Below are 19357 nucleotides of genomic sequence, written 5' to 3' on the forward strand. Positions count from 1 at the left end.
AGAAAAGGTTTTTTTTTAAATATTAAATTTATTAAATTAATAACTAAAATAAAATTGAATGTGTTTATATAAATTTATGAATGTTGTTGACGTTTTTCCTTCAAAAAGCAATCTAACAAATAATTTTCAACACTTGGCCCCACTTTGCATTGCCTTCGAAAGAATAGCGCCCACTTTTCTGCTTTGTTTACCATTAAACTAAAATAATAAACAAATAATTTGTGTACAAACAATGCGGCGCTCAAAGGCTCCTTCCGTTCGCCGATCAGAAAAGTGGGGCAGTGAGCCACTTAATGTACCCAAGACTCCAGAGCCAGAGACGAGTCCCTCGTGCTCCTGGCCATCCAACAGTCCGCCCATGGAGTGGGGAACCGCCAAAGGATCGGAACAGTTGGGTCCAAGGGAACTGAAGCCCGGGGAGAATCCACTAAAGGAGAGTCGGATCTTTCATATACTCTGGCGGAATCAAACAACAAAAAAGCACAAGACATGGACTGGAAATGGAACTCTTGTGATCAGTGCAGGAAAGATGACTTTAAAAGATGAGACGGGCAGGACTATCGACAGCATGAATTGCTTTAAGCAGCGGCAGGTTAAAGAGAACGACCAACTGCAAATCGGCAGCAAGGATGTGGAGGTTCAGGAGGAAATAAAGACAGTCGAAGAGTGCGTCGCCCAGCGGAAATTGGAAATTGCGTCGTGGTGCCAAAAAATAGATGCCAAAAATGGTTACATGGATGATCCGCCACCGGCCGAGAGTCCTTTGCCATTTAGATCACACGTTTTAAAGAAGAAAATGCGCCTGGAAAGTCCTGAAAAGCAGGAGAGTCTTTCGAATCCACCCCTTGCCAAGTCAACCCAAACCGAGTATATCTGTTTGGTGTCTCCATCTGAATTACAAAAGACAACTTTATCACTTTTTAAACAGATTTGTGGGAATTCTGAATTGGTAAGTAGTAAGGTATATATTATTTAATTTATTGTAGTATTTCTATTCTTTTAGGACCCTTCCGTTTTGATGGATTCTGCCTTGGACGTTTGTGATCATCCAGTGCTTCTTAAATCCCGAGTAAATCAAAGCAACAGCTTGCACTTAATGCAACTACTTCAGCCCCACTTGCCTCCTTGGCCAGAAATGGGAATCTATGACTCCTCCAAGTTCGAGTTTGTCCACGTAATGCTGGATGACTTAGTGGTGGAGCGGGGCCAAAAGTGCTGTATTGTGGCGAACAATCCAGATTGCTTGCGACTATTCAAGGGCTACTGCCAAAGCTGGGATATTGCACATGTAGAAATAGAAGATCAAGACCAAGTAGCCGTCTTCAACTCAACAGCGGAGGAATCAGCCATGGTGGCCTTGATTCTGACCAGCCAGCTGCAAAAGATACGAGATCTTCACTGCAGATACCTTATTATCTACAACCATAATGCAAGATCATTAGTAATCAATCTTTTGAATACAAACATAATAGACACTAATATATATACCCTGATCACCGCGGGCGGTTGTCCGGAGGAGCAACAATTTTTCGGAAACGAAAAGAGTGGACACTTTCTAGATGACATTGAAAATCATGTTGGAGAAAAAACAAATGGGTTCTGTGATAATAAGGATGTAAGTATACATATAGTATTATTTTAATCATTTTATTTGAGATTTTTGGTTGAAGGTTTTGCCAAGTTGGATAAGAATGCAGCCTCCATTTGGCGAAGAAGTTAAGGTAACTTTTGTTTTGTTATTTTTCTAAAATATTTATATAAATGTATTTTTTTTAAAGGAAGTGTGTCCCTTTCATGACTTGGAAAGCCTTCAATTTATGTTTATGAAAAAAAAACTCAACTAGAAAATAATTAGAACGAAATAAAATATATTTTCACTGAATACAAGGCATTAATTAATATTATTTATATAATATTACTGGTATTACTGTATAGGCTTTAGGTGTTTAGTTAAATATGTAAATTAAGAAGGATTTTTAAGAAGAATGATATACTTAATATAGTTATTTAATGTATTTAGATATTTAATATACGGTTAAGTATATCAAAACGGACACTATAATTGTTTGCGCCCTCGTTTTTAATAACTTCATCGCAGTTCACCAAAGTTCCCACGCCGAAATAATCCTCTAAACGTGCAGCCTGTTCATCGGTAACTTCTTCAGGAAAACCTATAGGATTAAACAAAATAATTAAGATACTCAAGACTTTAGTTAAGAGTCGAAAACTTGCCAATCAGCTCCAGTTCTGAGGTCACAATGGGAAATTTAAACTCTGCTGGGTATGGACGTATTTCGCTAATGTGAACCGGCCGAATATTGCCGTAATCCAGGAACAAGATGCTTGGATAGCCATCCCCCACAAGTTCCTGCGTCATACCACGACACCAATTTTCCTTATATTTGGCTACACACACCTCGCCTTTACTGAAATAGAACACATATTTTTAAAACTGTTTTCTATCATGATTTTGGATATCCTTACGGTGGTGCAAATGATTCACATTTGGCAATGTTTTCGCCGTAATCCTGCAGGTCCCTCTGCATTTTGGTGACTTCGTATGCCAGATCCAAGACGGTGCAATAGATCAGGCCATACTTAACAAAAGTGTTATCCATGACAACCAGTTGGATCTTTTTGCCGGTAGGCAAGTAAATATGCGAAAAATACTGTCCAGAATGGGATTATTAATTTTTATCAAATTAAGATTCTAATATGTTGCTTACATCCTCTTTGAATCCCTTTCCAGACATCGAAGGCTCCACGGGAGTAATCATGTTTTTGATGTAACGATTTAGGTTTCGATGGAACTCGCTTTCAACTAGCTGAACAATTTGTAGACCCTTCTTATAGTTATATTCCCGCTTGGAGTACCTTATTTTATAGGTGGTGCTGATGCAAAGCTCGTAGAGAAGTTCCCGTACATTGGGATTCATGAAACGCCTTGGGACGCCCCGTAACTGAACAGCAACTGGATAGACAGCGAGGCCAGCCAAATAGTCCGAGCACTCGTACAGATCTTCTAGTTTTGCGATATCAACATTGCCGTAGTCCATGCAAACCACATAGATCTCTTTAGGGTCCTCTACATTTAAAACCACGGCTCGAATTGTTTGAGACTCAGATTTGTAGATTACAATCTGTCCACATTGTGGCACCGTCTGAAGCTTGACAGCGTTTTTACTCTTCGAGGTGACCTCCTGGAGTACAGAAAAATAAGCCATCTCCACATCGCGTTCAGTCGAAATCACATAGACCACATTGGTCTGTTCAAAGGCAGTAATCCTGACTGTTCCTTTTGTAGGCGGCAACCCAGGATTGGGACAAGCAGTACTTGGAACTTTCTCACCAACTGGAAAAGGAGTCTTTGGGTCACACAACTCCTCGTGCTTGTCCTTTGCGGCACAGAATTCCTCGTGCTTGTCCTTGACTGCCCTTAGACACTCTGCATTGCAAAATGGCATTGCGCAGATCTTGCAAGCGGTCTTGGTGAAGCCATGGCAAGCGATGCACATTTTGATGTTCCATTTGCTCAGATCCTCGTTGTTGTTTTCGTCATTTTTGATTATAAAATTATTTTCAACTAACATCGATTTTTTGGGACTAGAAATAAAAAAAAAGATGTAAAAAGAATTGCTTTATAGAGGAAATGTAATTTGAGCAGAGAGCATCTCAGATTGTAAGCCTCAGATATTTTGTTTATAAAATGAGGCGAGTGGTATGGTATGAGTGAGTTATGTTGGAGCTTATACATATATATACATATGTAAGACATATATAGATTAATATTATACAATTGAAGCTGTATACAACTTGATTACTCCCTGAAATTTTATAAAACTTACTAGAGAAAGGCTCTTCCAGACTGAGCCTTCACCATCGTGTTTATTTGCTTTGATTCATATGCAAGGATATAAGCATTATATCGTTCCAAAACAAATTCGTATTTAACGTTCAAGTATCGCCGACTAGCATCATTCTTGGCCAACAGAGATCCCTTAGCATAGTCGGCTTTGATGACCAGGGGAGCGCGTGTGAACTGCGGATGATCGTTCAACTTCTCTGAAATCGGATATGTTCGGGATTCAAGATCCACACTCGAGCGGTCCAATAGCGATTTAAACGGCGCTGGACTTGGCCATTCTTTAGGTGAAGTTGAAGCACCAGACGGAATTGAGAATTCTGGCTGGAAATTTCTGCGACCATTAAGAACGGTGAACGTTTTACAACCGTCAAGCTTTAGGCGAGCCGTCTCGAAGGCGCTGAAACATTTTAAGGTTATACAGAATTAGAAACTCTTCACATATATATATTTTGGTTTTTAATATGATTTAGAGTAGCCCTTTGGGGAGGCCAGATTTCTTACCCAATATGTTTGAAGTAGACCTTAAAGACACCCGAGTTTTTTCGATAATCTATATGGAAAATTAAATGTTCGCCTAAGAACATCTTAAGTGTACGCTCGGTTACTAAATTCGTGTCCTTCGCAATAGCCAAACTCGGGTATTTTTTCAGATTAATAGGCTTTTCTTCCTTCTTCTCGCCAAGTGGAGGAACATGTGCCTCGTCAACAAGGTTTGGCCCATCAGCATTTACGTAGCTGTTCACCGCCTCATCGTAAAAATCCGCAGCCATTGGATTCCATTTGGACCAGTCTTCGACATTCTCCATGATTAAACTTGTCCACTACCTTCACCAATTAGACACACGATTCGAATTACCGAGCCCACGAAAAGGAAAAGACTTGGGCCAGAGTTGCCAAGTTCGAGCAGAAAAAAAAGCTTCAGGAGAAATGAGCATCTGGCCACACACAATGTTATCGATTGTTGCCTGCGTCGCGTAATTTTTGTGTACACACTGGTTAGACCAAACAAGTATACATTGGAAAATTGTAAACAACGCTGAGAAACATACAAAAACTGTGAAAAATGGTTAAAAATGAGCCTAATTTCGTGGTGGAGCGCATAATCGATAAGCGCATCACTAGCGAAGGCAAAGTAGAGTACTTCATCAAGTGGCGGGGCTACCCGTCGACGGACAATACGTGGGAGCCGGAGGAAAACTGCGACTGCCCCACGCTGATCCAACGATTTGAAGAATCTCGCGCCAAGTCGAAGAAACGGGGTGAGAAGAAACCCAAATGCGAGGAGATACAGAAGCCGCGCGGCTACGAGCGCGGCCTAGATCTGGCTGAGATTGTAGGAGCCACCGACGTCACCGGAGAGATTAAGTATTTGGTTCGGTGGCAGTTTTGCGACGAGTTCGACTTGGTACCCAGTGGCCAGGTCTCTGAGAAGGACCCTCAGATGCTGATAGCCTACTACCAAAAGATGGCGCCCTATAATAAGCACATTGCCCAGCGGATGAAAGGTATTCCCGAGGAGCTACGTTTAACGGCCTCACGCACGGCATATTCTCACCTCAGTAGCGCGCCCATGGAAACTCATCCCGACGTAGAGCCCTCGACGTCAATGGCTAGTCAGTTGCCTATGGCGGTGGACCATCAGGCTCCGCAAATATCCGACGACCCAGATCACGGCAACGTGGGAGTGTCTTACTCCATTCCCGTGCCGGGAGTTGGACACATTGCAATAGACGTACCCATGGCGGAAAACCAATAGATAAGATCATGTGAAAAGACTTTTGTAAAATTTTTAATTTTAGCTCCTAATTTCAACTAAGACCACTGGGCTCGTCCAGATTAATGCTTCCCAGCTGGCCGGTGCGAAAGAAGTGTATAAATTTGCGCGCTGCTGCTAATAAATTTGTCATCACTTCTACCCGACCGTCGTATTGCTTGACTTTATGGAACAGTTCCTCCCGCTGAGCATACTCCGCTAGAACCGCGCTTATATTATCACTGGGTCCGGATAGGTGGAGCTTCTCGACATAGGCGTATCTTCTGTGGGTATTTAGCCAGTAGAGGAGGTAGTCGGCTATAAGATCCTCGCCCACAATGTGATCCGGCAGGCAGCCCACTAAGGCCAGCTTCATACCCATTTCGTCATCCTTGATTGACGGCTGCAAGATGCCTGGTGTGTCGATCATGTAGACCGGTGGATTCTCCTGTATTTTGATGCGTTCACCCACAGCTCTGGTGATGCCGGCTTCGGCACCTACGCGGGCAGCGCTCTTCTTTTTCAGATGGACGTTCCGCAGAACATTGATAATGGAACTCTTGCCCACATTTGGTACTCCAATGATCATAAGATTATTTTCGTTGGTTTGGGTCCGATTGAAGCGACTGCTTTCGTTTACAAGGCGCGTGGCCAATGGCAAGATGTCTAGGACGCCGTGGTTCCTCTGGTCTTTACAGTTGGTAAACAGGATGCTCTTGAGCTCGGGCTGCTGCCTTCTAAGCTGTTGAAGAATGTTCTTTTGTTTTTTCGGTCCCAGAAGATCCACCTTGTTCAGAACCAAGATATGTGGCTTAACTCCGCTTCCTACGAATTAATAAAACAGTATAAGGGTACCTCTTCAGCGGTCATTATTACCTGTGATCGTGTCAAAGAAATGGGAATTCCTGCCAGCCAGAGGAATTCGTGCATCATGGATTTCCACAATACAGTCTACATTTCGGAGTTTTTGTTGAATTTGTCGCATGCCCTTGGTCATGTGGCCAGGGAACCAGTTAATACGCTGTTTCGCCGGCAGCCGGAAGGCATTGCGGAACGGATTCAGCTGTGCTGTCATGATACGAAATCCACACAGTAGAAGTGCAACCGCTTCTTTCCAAACAGCTGTTAATCAGTGACGTAAGAATGGCCATTGGCTGAAAAAGAGGGGTCACACTGTTCGTTTGAATGGAAATTTAAATTTAGGCGCCATAAAGTTGTAGTGCTTTTTTGTTTGAAACCTCGTAGAACCCCGGCTCTAGTTTCACTTGGTACGTTAGCAATTTGGCGTACTCCTGGAGCAGCTTACTCCAATAACAATGCACATCAGCCATTCGCAGGTGCGTCCATACAAACTGGTGACCCCTTTCGGCGATTTCCTCCGCTAGGTCATCGTGTTGGTGCAAATAGCGCAATAGATCCGCTATATCCTCCACAGAGGCGTTGCTGGCCACTGGAACATAGTGTACCCAAGGCTTTAGTTGCGCATAGAAAAACTCCTGCCACTGGTCACCCACATGAAGGACAAGAGACCGACATAATAGGATGTGCCTCAATCTAAAGCTGGCAGCCACCCCGCGAATACTAAAAAGATACTTAAAATGGCAGTGCTCCGCCAAAGGCACCTCCTCCGCAGGATCCGAGGTGAGAATGTGAGACGTGAACCTATCGGCTACATTAAGCGTGTATTGGGCATCGACCAAATTTGGATATCTCTTAGAAAGAATCACCACGTTATCCCGGTCTGGGGAAGATCTGGAACCTCTAAAAAAACCTAACTGCTTCTTTGTCTTCCAAAGAATCTTAGCACCAGAGGCTGCCAAGTGCTGGCGCATCCAATCCCAGCGACCCAATCCATGTGGATAGTGCTGTAGTTTTGGTCCGGAAACGGTCCAAAATGACCACGCCGGGCACATTATGTCCAGGTGCAGCGCAGTAGTTGAATGCGAAAAAACGGGGCCACTTAGTCCTGATAGAACGGGAACCTGTGGCCAGTCACATACATTGAGAACGAATTCCAGATCCGGAAGGTCTTCAGCTATTTCCAAGAGCACATCTTCCACACTAGAACACCTCAAGGGATGGGAGCAATGCTCTTGGCGAAAGATCCGGCCACGAATAACCTTATAAAGAGTACCCTGCCGTTTAGATTGCGAAATCATGTCTTGAGAGATTCCTTTGTCTGAATAAGGCTCTAAGTCCTTGGTAATGGTGGCGGCATGGCAGAGGCACAGTGGATCACCTGGTTCGCATGGCTTATACTCCGCCAGCGCTACTAAAATGTTAGGAACAAGGTCCAAGGTAGCTGAAAGTCAGAAAAATCAATGGGGTGTCCAAATATCAGATCATATTATCCTACAGTTGGATTTAGAAGATGGCGAAGTAGCTGGACATTTATTCAACGCAGAAATGCCCTGAAGAATGCAAAACAATACCAGGATGTCCCGGATTATTGTCCTCATTGGAGCCATTTCCAATTTTTGAATTTTGTTTACATATTTTTCCAAAAAAGTTTACTGAATTCTGAGTCTTAAAACAAATGGGACTTAAATTTATATCTTAAATTAGATAATTTGTTTTTCAATAAATAGCTGCCATGGAAAATTCTTAATGCTTAAAATTATAGTTCATCTTTGCCATAAGGAATATGCATAAGTTGATCCTCTGGCTGCACCTCGTAGTTCAGTAGCTTCACATATCCCTTGAGAAGCTTCCGCCAATAGCATTTAATGTCCTTCATGCGCAGGTGTTTCCAGATGAAGTCATATCCCCGCTCAGCTATTTCCTTGGCCAAATCGTCGTTCTTCCTAAAGAACTCCAATAGCTTCTCGTAATCCTGTTGGCTGGGATAGCTCTTCAGTGGAACATAATGCACCCAGGGCTTAAGCTGGTCGTAAAAGAACTCCTGCCACTCGTCACCCACATGGAAAACGAGTGACTTGCACAGAAACAGATGCTTCAGTCGGAAACTGGCAGCCACACCACGGAAGTTGAAAAGGTATTTGTACTTGCAGTGATCCTCGAAGGATACCTCGTCGGCGGGTGGGGCGTCTAACGTGTCCTTTGGTGACTTCCAGCCCTGATTCTTGGTGTACTGTGCTTCAACTATGCCAGGGCTTCGGCGGGAAAGAAGAATTAGAGTGTCCCTCTCGTCGGAGGTGCGTGACCCCCGAAAGAAGCCAAGCTCTCGCTTTTGGGACCATGGTATAGCTGCCGACCGTTTTTCCAGCTTCTCTCGCATCTGATCCCATCGTCCAATGCCACGGGGATGCAGTTTGGTGGCTGGCCCGCCGGCCCAGAAAGTCCATGCCGGATACATAACATCCATGTACTCGCTGGTCTTTGAAAAGGAAAATATTGGACCCCTTCCACTATTCCCCCAAGCGGTATTTAGTTGCGGATAGTCCCTTGTATTGATGACCAGATCCATGTTGGGTAAGCTAGCTATCAAGGGCAGCAGAAAGTGCTCTATGCCCTGACAGCGGGAGGGAAACATGCAGTTTGCATCACGATAAAGGCGGTGATTAAAAATTTTGTATTTTGTTCCATATCCTGCTGCCTTTTCGATCATTTGCCGGGTCACACCTGTTGCCTTGTAGGGCGCCAAGTCGTGTTTGATTACCGCAGCGTGGCAGGCACATTTGGAATCTTCGTCATCGGTACTACAGGGTTTGTAGTTGGCAACAGCTTTCTCGATCTGTCGACGAATTTTGAAAGAAACTGAAAACGAAAACCATGTCTAAAATAAATTTAAACAACCTGCATCAAGTTTCTTACATTCGTCGTGGTTATTGTCCACAGATTCCGATTCCCCACATGATTTTTGTTCAAGGCCGCATAAGCCATCATCATCGGCAAATGCTTCACCTTTAAAGTTAATTAATAAAGCTATAAATACTAACTTTTTGAGCATTTCTCAAAAATAAACAAAGTGGTGGTCTTTGAATACGGCGTCTGCAATAGGGTTGCCATTCATCCATAAAATATCGATAGGTTTCGATAAAAAACAGAATTTATAAATTAAAATAAACTTTATTACAATTAAATTTAATTAAATTGGTTGATTTATGCGAAACAGGAGTTTTTAAAAATCCAAATATATTGAAAATATTAAAAAACAACCCTAAATGAGTAACGTTAGCGATTTTTTCCTGTGACTGTGTGTGCACACACTGGCAAATGTATAAAAGAAAACCAAGAAACGTCGAAAGTTTTCTCCGTGTTTAATAAAATAAATAGCCAAATTGCTAACGAAACGACGATTTGCAGATCGCAAATTATGCGTGTGGCACCCAGTGCAATCGAAACCACGAAAACCCAGCGAACGCGAGTGTTTTGACCACCTGCAACTGAACAAAACAACCACCATTGTACATAATTTACACGAAAATTTTTGCAACAACAAAAAAGGAAGACGCCGTTGACATAACTGCGATTGTACGGGCAAAAAAGTAAATTATATTAAACAGTAGTGGAGTTTGGCTGCAACAACAAAACAGCGCGAGTCACCAGAGAAATCCAGGGAAAAAAAGAGCAATTTTTGGCAACGAAAACCACCCGCACCACCACCTGCGCCCTATTGGAAAAGTGCAAGTGGGAGTGGCATTCGCCAATAGTTGGTTGAGACAATTGCCAAAAGGCACTACTATTCGGCTTCTAAAGGTAAATTAAATTTGTGCGTAACGTATCTTTTTTGTTTTTAGTTTTAAGAGAGAGAGAGTGGATGAGTGCGCGGGGGCGAATACGTGGGTGCTGCTACATATGTGAGTATGTGCAAATAACAGTTAATTGAGCACTCATCGATTTTTTTTTAGCCAGGCTTTGTTGTTGTTGCTGCTGCTGCTGGGCTGCAAAAAGCAACTTAAATTCATTTCAGCTTTCGGAGCTTGGCACCTCACGATCGCCAGATATAAACCGTTGGAAAAGTTGCCTTGCCAGCCATCGTGGTCGTCATTAAGTTGATTTGTTGTTGTTGCTGCCGCCACTGTTGCTGGTGCTGGTGCTGTGATGCTGTGATTTAATTTACCTCATTCACTGGCATTTGGATTGCTTTTCAGCTCAAGTTTCTGACCCATTCCAAATGGGTTTCTCATCGGATTTTATCGCACTCATTAAAGCCCGAGATCGTACTATGATCTTAGATGTAAAGGTTAATATAAAAGGGTTACACTTTTAAGAGTGTCGGATGCCAGCATAATATTCCCAATGGTTTTTTAATAATCTATTAAAAACTCATGGTTTCGATCTTGCTGTGCACATGATGGGTTTTCCTTTACCTGAAACCGTTTCGCTTTCGTTTTCAGGTTTGGACTACATCGTAATGCGACCTAGGGTCGTACTTCATTTACTTCTTCCACCGTCCTGCCCACCTGACTAATTAGTGTGGAGTTATTAACTTGATAATTATCGCTTAACCACAAGCGAGGTGCGCTGCAGGAGTTCTACATTAGCTCTGCACTTCGGTGACTAACAAATCGGTGATGTCTTTTTCCTTAAACTCGTTTGGATCACCATATCGAAATACAAAATAACAAAAACCCAAAACATCAACAGTAATTCGAGCTTGAGGCTGACAAAAGCTTCGCTTTGTTTATGGAAATATCGTCATAATCAAGCTTTTTGGGTCTCGAGGCACTGAAACGTATCCGCCAGATTGGGATTGCCTATCTTGCAGTACGCTCGAGGGAAGAAAAGATGGGTCTCATTTGCATTTCAATGGCGTGTAACCCCTCACACCGAGTTCGAGCTTGAAGAACCTTTTTATCTGTGTCTGTGTAACTCCGGAAGTTGCCGCTCTAAATTGGTAATAAATTCTTATATCATGTCATCAGCGGTGAAGGTTGATTGAATCTAAGATAGGCTTTACTCAAGCTCGGTTTGTGTCCACCTTTAGAAGCCCCTGCCAGTGGCCATTAGTCGCAGTCACGCAGTCTGGTCCTTCGCCATCAATTATGTATTCCTTTGGGCAGGCAATGACTCAACCCCCGCCCGAACCACCCACAGCCCAGTTCCCGGCTCTCGCTTCCACTCCCACTCCCCACCCAGTACAACCCCAGTTGCATGCCTAACCCAACCAAATGATTCATCAAAACTTGGCGTAGGCTATATATGCAGATTCCTTACCTTTATGGCTGTAACACATTTTCATAATGCTCTGGTTCTGCGACTCTCTTTTCACTTCAGTTTCCTGGCTGGCAGTGCGCCGGCGCATTGGAAAATTCAAAGAGTGTTTTTCAGAGCGGTGACTTGGTTTTAAGGTGTGTTGAGTTGGTTTCTGTCAGGGCTGGAGTAACAGATGGTGTGAACCAGGAAGTTACTATTGGTAGTCTTTGAATGAATATCGATATGCAGCTTTCTAATGGGCCTTGCATTTCCTTACAAATATATTTGAAAACCAAAGCCTAAGATAGTTTTCTCCTCTAAGCCTATCTGAGATTTTGATTATTTTTCCTTTCCCTCCCGAGTCTTGTTAATTCAATTGTGCACACTTTCTTTCTTTTGCTGATAATTGAAAGTTGCCTCCCCGTGAAAATTAAATCCCATTTGTTGCGCCTTGCCTGCCACATCCAGCTGGCATTCTTAGCCATTGCGTGTTGGGCAAAAGCCGCCGCTAGATCATTAGTTAGGTAATGGCTGATACGGTAACTGCATCAGCAATGTAATGTCATTAACCTCGGAACGGGTTCTACAATTGCTCATTGCTTGTGGCGGGGTGGAGCAGCTAATCTGCATAGAATGCGGATCGTCATGGAAATGTCATCGAGAAACCAGTTCTTCAATTGCCAATAGTGGGCCAAACACGATTGGGGCATTAGAGCTCCTTGGGAGCATGCGTGACCGATGGCTTGGCTTTTTTCGGTTGTTTACTTTTCAGTTATTGATCGGAGAGCGCACGATTCGATTTTTCCCCCATCCATCCGCTTATCAGCACGCTCACAGCTGCTAGCCATGGGGGCCGAGTCACTAATCATGGGCAGCGTTGTGTGTCATGCAGCCATCGGCTATCAGCACGAACACAGTGATCCAGTTTTGAGGCAGTGAGTTGCATATATGGATGGACTCTCTTATAGACTATCCGAATATCGTTCTCTCACCGGACATGATTGGGGGGAATAGGGGCATAAAAAATGTATGTTAATACCCTTATCCAATTCCCCTTAATATTACTATTTAAAATCCTATAACTAATATAAGTTTTGATGTTTAGTTTAAGTTTAGCTTTTATTGTTTTATTTTCAAGACAAACTTTAGCCAGAAAACCTAAAATGTAAAATTATTTTGTAATTTATAATAAAATTGATTTAAAGTCTATAATTTTAAAGACACACTACCCATTATATTATAATTTAAATCCAAACCCCACTGCCAAAACATTTAAATTAAAATAAATTACAATATTTTCCCATTTATTGCCAAATGCTGGCAACTGGAAGAGTTTTCCCACTGTCTGTACATGGCCTGGGGGGGCTGGCTATAGGTTGCTCTGCCTCTGCCGTTGTCTATGCTGCGCCAGCATAACTAGCAGAGCGGAGTGAGAGCTCCGGGACCGGGCCCGTGCCCGTACCCGAGTGTCAGCGCCCAAACGAGAATGAGTTACAAAGCAGCGCCACACATCGACGGTCGACGCTCGCTCGCTCGCTCGCTCGCTCTGTGCCTGAGTGTGACTCGTGGTCCGAGAATCGCCTTATCGTGTGTATCCCCCCGTGGAATCGGCAGTGTATCCATGTGGTTGGCTTTCATTTAATATTTTCCGCCGTAATAAGCGCGTAAATCGCCCAACCGCTTTAACAAAAACAAAAAATCTCCATATAGGCTGAAGATTGGCCTTTTGGAAGAGTCTTGTACTCGGGAATCGATAAGTCCTGAGTAGTTCTCGTCCAGCTCGTCGGGGAAACTCACCACACCCACTGAACGCAATGTCCAAAATCTCTCAACGTCGTGTTTTTCGTTTCCAGTAGTGCGTCGTCTTGGAGTGCAATTTCGAAATAATATTCTATTACAGAATATGTGTGGCAATTTTTTGTTTAACTGAGTCGTTGACCACTTATTTCCGCCGCAAGGGCCCTGTGTTGTGTTTTTGTTTAAGAAATTATCAATTGTTTACGCTTTATCGCTGGAACAAGGCCTATGTGTGCAAAGTATCTCACGGATACCCAGTCATTCTATAGGATTTCCCACTGGCTATTTGGATGTGCAAATATTTGTGTTTTTGAAAAGGTAAACTATACTTTCATCATCAAATCTTGGTGGCCAGGGGCAGCCACAAGTTTGGGTTTGTTTTGAAAAATCGATTTTCCGAGAGAACGCAATGCTGCTCTCTTTCCGCCGCCTCTCAGCTGTTTTCCTCAAATAGGGGTGAAGGGGTGGAGATAGATGCGGGTGCTACCTACCAGAGGTTGGGGGTGTATCCTTCAATGTCGTTTCCTCGAAACGTTACCTTTGCCCGTACTTGTGCAGTTCTGACTCACTGGCCCATTCTCCAAAAGTCCATACTTCCCGAAATGGCATTTTTTTTCAAACGAAACAGCTGCCAGCTGGTCGGAAGAGGGTTGTTCCGTGCGACGGCCCCCCTGGAGCCGGATAGCTTTCTGCAAGGAAAGCAGATTGGTTTGGGTTTATTTATTGGTTTTCGGAAGGCCTTAGAAACCGCCCTGGAACTACACCCTGGTGTCTTACTTTAATTGAACCACGTATGCAGTTTCGAAGCTAATACGATGGGAAGTTAATTGGAAATAGTCTTATAGAACCCCCATGGTACACCTCTTTGTAATGACTGGGTGACTTAATGACAAATTGTTTTTGGCCAAATCCAAATATGGGCGCACCTCAAGCTCTATACCTGCTGCGATCAAGAATTCAATTGAATGAGAAATAAATTTCATTACTTATGGCTTGGCCAAAGTCGCATGTAAAGTATTTATAACCCATATGTATGTGCACAGCCAGCGAATAAATGGAGGCCATATATGACAGGCAATCCGGAGAGGCGTCGCCCACATACGAAGTTGCCGCCAAGATACATATATACAATATTATAATAATAACTCTGAAGCAATGTGTGTCGAGATATGAACACTCCACAAGCTCCGTAAACAGTTTTAAATTACAAAAGTCTGTTTGCACTCGGATCTGTGATATATGAGATACCAACAGGCCAACAGGGCATCAGGCAGGGTGTACTGCCCAGATCCCAAAAAGAAAACCTGTCATATCCACAAGAGTGAGTCTATTGTACTATCACTCTTACTCCCTGCCAACACTTTTCATTTATTTTTCTGGCCTAAAAAAGAATTTCCTCATCACTGCCGGGCCGGCACACCTGCTGGCCATTCATAGCCAGCCGTATGTTTGCTCTCTTGGCTCTATCTGTTGGCCACATTCAAGATCAATTGGAATGTAGAACCACTCTGTATTGTTTCCCTACAACTAATGCAAAGACATTTTCAAATTTGGGTTAAAAATGTGTGAATGAAATATTGAATCGCTCCACAAAGTAGTCCAGAGTCACTTGGCACAGATCGGTAATGCCACTCGAAGACCCGACCCACAGGCAGACATCAAGAATCTAGATAGATAGGGAGCTGGAAATTGGGTCGTTTGGGACGTTTGCCCGGCGTTTGTCTTGTTTAAAGACTAGTGCTTGATTTATTGGGGCTTTGTAAAGTTGATTAATCAAATAGACTCGTGCGTGCAGTTTATTTTGGAACATTTTCATTTAAATTCCAGGGCCCTGTTAGACCAACGTTAAGCTGCTTAAAACCTGCTCTGGGGACACTGTAGAAGCTGAAATAAAACCGCTGTTACACCTTTGGATAGTTGGTCGTGGGTGTTTTTCAAATTCCTCATCAAGAGAACGATGAACTGTGGCATTTGAATAGGCCTCCCACTCCGTAGTTACTTTTTATGGATTATCTGGCAATCATTGTTATTGGCTTTTCCAAAGCTTCCGTTTCTTGCATTTCACTTGTACTATTATTTATTTTTTTTTTTTGCTGATTAGCTGGCAACAAACGAAGCCGACGTCGCCGATTTGATGGCCGATGTCTCGCCATCGTCTGATAATTGTGGGGGAAGCTAGCGATACTTAAGGAAGGTGCCTGGTGCCTGATGCCTGGGGCGAGTGGTGGCTGGAATTCCGCGTCACTTTATGGCGGTTGTGCGAACATTTTTCCCATTTGTTGTCTGTTGTCTGTTGTGTGGGGGCCGCCGTAATGATATACTCAGGCCATGGCATCTTTTTCCTTCGAATGTGAATTGAAAATTACTTTTGTGGTACTTTATGTCGGCTCTTTTATTAGGTTTTTGTTTTCTCTCTTCTCTTAAGTGATTACAAAACTTGCCACATTAATTATGGCTATGGTTTTTTATATTTTGCTTCTCCCATGACGCATTGTACGAAAAATTACTTGCCATTTTTGTGCACAGCTGCATTGGATGATACGCATGACGGGCTTAAAGAATATTTTTCAACGGATGGCCATGGTGCACTTCCGTTCCATTTGGAATCAATGAGATGCTGGACTGGAACTTGAATTAGCATTGCATTTCATTAATTATAGAATTGTAGAATACTGGGATCACCAAAGGTTACTTTAGTAAATTGGGGATATAGTATAAAGTTCAATTGGACATCTGCATGTGGGTGTCGTCAGCCAGAACTATACATTATAGACTTATAGCTTTAAAATCAATTTATCTACATATTCGACTAACAATAATACTCTTCAATTCCTTTGTCTTTGCAGGTAAGCTTGGCTTTAAGCTAAATGGCAGCTCTTGAGCTCATCAACCATATAATGGCACGGTAATCGATGGAAAGTTCAAGGCCGAGGTAGCTGCCCACTTCCGACGGATGCGCCTAACGAGTAGTGGTGTCCATATCTCTCACGGAATCTGTTAAATCGAACGATGCGTGCTCGAGTGCCTGAATCCCAGACCAGTCTGAAGTGTTTGTAGAAATCCATTCTTCTAGTTCCCAGCATCTGGGAATGGTGCGAAGAGGGGCCCTTTAAAAAAAGTGAAAGTGTCAGCTAGATCTCATTTTAGTGGGTTTATTTTAAACGATTTCTGTTGGCTTAGTTTATTGTAGTTTAAAGTGGGAACTACTGGCATCCCCTTCAATTAACAAAGCTCCTCTTGACTTAGTTTAAAAGTATTTTGTTTCCGCCGAGTCAGCCTTAGCATCAGCCTCAGCATCGGCATCAGCATTATCATCAATAAAGAAAACACTTGTCTCCGCTGTTCATGGGAGTGCCCAGGGCACAGCCGAATTCTCGTCCAAACTCCTCCGAGTTGCTCAGCGGCCCATTGACGTCCCATCGCTCTGGCGTGTGCTGCATCAGCGGCATGGATTCCGGGAGAGGTTCCGCCGTGTCCTTTGCCCAGCACTGCGCCTGTGCAAAGTAGATGAAGAACAGCTGGGTGTTGGTGAAGTTCAGATCGGGGAGCGTTTCTTTGGCCATCATCCAGCGAAGCCTGTGGTCCTGCTGCTCCAGCCAGGCAAGGTAGGCGTTGAAAGCCACATTAAGGCCACTGCCGTTGGTCAAGACCTCCCTCAGTCGGGTGGTGTTCCGGAACTCGGAGGGTTCGTTGAACAGATAGCTACTGTACTGCGCCCTCTGGCACTCGGTGACGTTACTGTAGCCTGACATGGTCAGATCGCTCCACTGGGATGTGGCCTGCGGCTGGCGATTCCATCCCTCATCGTCGAAGGCTTGGACCAGAGCACTGGCCAGTCTCTGGCCCACCAGAGCGTACTTCATGGCCTTGGGGTAGTAGTAACTGTAGTAGGGGGCCTGCAGTAGACCCCAGCCCACCACCACAGACTGCATTCGAGGAGCCAGGGCGGCTCGCACCTCAAAGCCGTCCACCATGCCGTCCATTTCCCTGCCAAAGTCGTTGCCCTTCAGACTTTCGAACTGCTGGCGGGATCGGTAGCGCAGGACCGTCTCGAAGCGGCGCCAGTAGTTGTCGTTCTTCTGGAACTCCAGCCTGGAGAGATCCAGACTCTGGTAGTCCGGCAGCAGGACACGGTACTGGGATAGTTTCGTCCTGGCCGCCCTTCTGTCGTTGTCGGCCAGCCATTCCACATGCAACTGCTCCTCCAATGCCTTGATCACGTTCTTGAAGATCTCGTCCAGGTCGTGCTTGATATTATCCCGCTGCACCTGCAGCTGAAACATCTCCCCCATGAACTGGGGAAAGAGACGCTGCGTGGTATGGACGCACTGGCGGGCGCGACGCACAGGATCCCTGTCCGGGTGCTGGTTGAGTTCGTTGAGAGCCACGTACATGATGTATCCCGCGACTGTGAGCCGGTTGTGGGTCTTGATGGTCCTAACCATATGCTTCACGTATTCCGGGGACCTTAGGTAGACCACGTCTGTGTAGGACATCTCCAGGAGTAGCTCGACATACAGTTTGAAGTCGAACTGATTGCCCATTTCACTGGTGAGCTCAATCAGACTCATTCCGCTCCTGTGACGATGCAACCTGTCCTGGCCCGTGCGGGAGCGGACTTCATACATGGGATATCCATTGGGTGCGGGGGGTTCTTCGTCCGGCTTTTGGATCTGCTCCTCCCGAATCCTTTTGCAGAGCTCGAACTCGAAGCTCACAATGTCGCCGGCAAACCTGGAGGCTTCTCCTCTCTCCATGTTAAACCAATCGATAATGTTCTCCTCCACCTGTCGCTGCACCTCCTCGTTGATCGTGTCATTCACCTGAGCTTCTCTCGTGGCCACAGAGCTGCAATACTCCTCCGGAATAATGGTCAGCTTGGGATAGCCAAAGTAGATACTATTTCCCTTCATCTGCTCCACGTTAAAGTCGACTTCCAGGCCCAAGAGTATGTCGAATCCGTAGTTTCTTCTGAGTTCGGCGAGGGTTTGCACGAACTGTCGATTCGCCTGCCAGTTGGAGTTGGGTATTGTCCGCAGTCCTCCGTTGTCCTTGAGAACATTCATCAGAAACTGACGCCGCTCCTGGTCCTTGCCTTCGGCGGACATGCAGGAGTCGTAGAAGGCTCGCACCTTGCGGACGTTGCCCACGTTCGGCTTGTTGTGTCTGTTGGGGTGATGGTGAGGGGGCAGTGGCTGGGCGAGCAGCTGCTGCAGGAGATCCAAGATCCGGCGCTCCATCATCTGCTGGGCGGTGAGCAGTTCCCCGGAACGCATCTCCTGCTTGTGGTAGCTCCCCCATTGCCCGCAGGCGTACTCGAAGAAATCCGTACAGGGATCGGCACTCAGGTTCATGTACTTGCGAATGTCCGAGGCAATTAGACGTCGCGCGTTCTGCTCCTCGCGAGGTTCCGCCACGACACCACCCATTTGCGTGCGATTCGGGATGTTGTGCTGGACACCGAGCACTCCGGAGGGGGGGACGGCAAATGCCAGCACCAGCGGAAACAGAGCCATCCAAGCGTCTGTGCTAGCTCTCATCTTGGCGGTGAAGTGTAGACTGAACGCGCTATTTGGCGAACGATAAGCGCCGGATCGGAGGCTTCTCTCGGAGCTGGGCTTGAACCTGGGAGAACTGGGTCAAGTTCGCTCCCAGTCCCTGTGGGTTATCGCACCCACCGGAGAGAGAAGTAAACAAACTTGGCCTCGCGGGCCAAGAACTTGGCATTGACAATAACAGAGAAACGGAAAAATGGCTTGGCGACAAGGCTATTCTTGAATCAAGCCTCGGGTGTTGTAATCCCTCTATCAGGAAAGGTTCTTAACCTCTACGGGAGGGTCTTA

The 19357-nt window shown here is 44.8% G+C and overlaps 7 protein-coding genes across 8 annotated transcripts; 2 read left to right on the plus strand and 5 right to left on the minus strand.

Annotated features, from left to right (window-relative positions):
• Positions 1 to 81: 81 nt before the first annotated feature.
• On the plus strand, positions 82 to 1887 carry LOC108128795 (uncharacterized). 2 transcript variants are annotated; one of them, XM_070280669.1, is made up of 4 exons: positions 82 to 949; positions 1004 to 1615; positions 1671 to 1721; positions 1779 to 1887. In XM_070280669.1, exons 1-4 carry the CDS (start codon positions 233 to 235, stop codon positions 1842 to 1844), a joined length of 1446 nt encoding a protein of 481 aa, XP_070136770.1. In that variant the 5' UTR covers positions 82 to 232; the 3' UTR covers positions 1845 to 1887. The 2 variants fall into 2 exon arrangements, with proteins under 2 accessions (XP_070136770.1, XP_070136771.1); XM_070280670.1 differs by having other exon boundaries at positions 1783 to 1887.
• On the minus strand, positions 1852 to 4769 carry vret (vreteno). The gene is made up of 6 exons (XM_017246605.3): positions 4367 to 4769; positions 3846 to 4262; positions 2727 to 3603; positions 2485 to 2669; positions 2233 to 2426; positions 1852 to 2171 (listed from the first exon to the last, which is right to left on the minus strand). The coding sequence occupies exons 1-6, from the start codon at positions 4669 to 4671 to the stop codon at positions 2017 to 2019; spliced, it is 2133 nt and encodes a 710-aa protein (XP_017102094.2). The 5' UTR covers positions 4672 to 4769; the 3' UTR covers positions 1852 to 2016.
• A 58-nt stretch (positions 4770 to 4827) lies between these two features.
• HP1c (Heterochromatin Protein 1c) lies at positions 4828 to 5780 on the plus strand. The gene has a single exon (XM_017246610.3). It carries the CDS (start codon positions 4929 to 4931, stop codon positions 5619 to 5621), a length of 693 nt encoding a protein of 230 aa, XP_017102099.2. The 5' UTR covers positions 4828 to 4928; the 3' UTR covers positions 5622 to 5780.
• LOC108128798 (mitochondrial ribosome-associated GTPase 1) lies at positions 5639 to 6696 on the minus strand. Its single transcript, XM_017246609.3, has 2 exons — positions 6495 to 6696; positions 5639 to 6443 (listed from the first exon to the last, which is right to left on the minus strand). Exons 1-2 carry the CDS (start codon positions 6691 to 6693, stop codon positions 5674 to 5676), a joined length of 969 nt encoding a protein of 322 aa, XP_017102098.2. The 5' UTR covers positions 6694 to 6696; the 3' UTR covers positions 5639 to 5673.
• A 121-nt stretch (positions 6697 to 6817) lies between these two features.
• LOC108128797 (O-glucosyltransferase rumi) lies at positions 6818 to 8110 on the minus strand. Its single transcript, XM_017246608.3, has 2 exons — positions 7975 to 8110; positions 6818 to 7920 (listed from the first exon to the last, which is right to left on the minus strand). Exons 1-2 carry the CDS (start codon positions 8084 to 8086, stop codon positions 6818 to 6820), a joined length of 1215 nt encoding a protein of 404 aa, XP_017102097.3. The 5' UTR covers positions 8087 to 8110.
• A 125-nt stretch (positions 8111 to 8235) lies between these two features.
• rumi lies at positions 8236 to 9573 on the minus strand. Its single transcript, XM_017246607.3, has 2 exons — positions 9393 to 9573; positions 8236 to 9335 (listed from the first exon to the last, which is right to left on the minus strand). Exons 1-2 carry the CDS (start codon positions 9526 to 9528, stop codon positions 8236 to 8238), a joined length of 1236 nt encoding a protein of 411 aa, XP_017102096.2. The 5' UTR covers positions 9529 to 9573.
• Positions 9574 to 16452: 6879 nt separating this feature from the next.
• Nepl13 (Neprilysin-like 13) lies at positions 16453 to 19248 on the minus strand. Its single transcript, XM_017246365.3, has one exon. It carries the CDS (start codon positions 19052 to 19054, stop codon positions 16829 to 16831), a length of 2226 nt encoding a protein of 741 aa, XP_017101854.2. The 5' UTR covers positions 19055 to 19248; the 3' UTR covers positions 16453 to 16828.
• Between the last annotated feature and the right edge of the window lie 109 nt (positions 19249 to 19357).

This window comes from Drosophila bipectinata, chromosome 3R (genome assembly GCF_030179905.1).
Source record: "Drosophila bipectinata strain 14024-0381.07 chromosome 3R, DbipHiC1v2, whole genome shotgun sequence".
Taxonomy (NCBI): Eukaryota; Metazoa; Arthropoda; class Insecta; order Diptera; family Drosophilidae; genus Drosophila; species Drosophila bipectinata.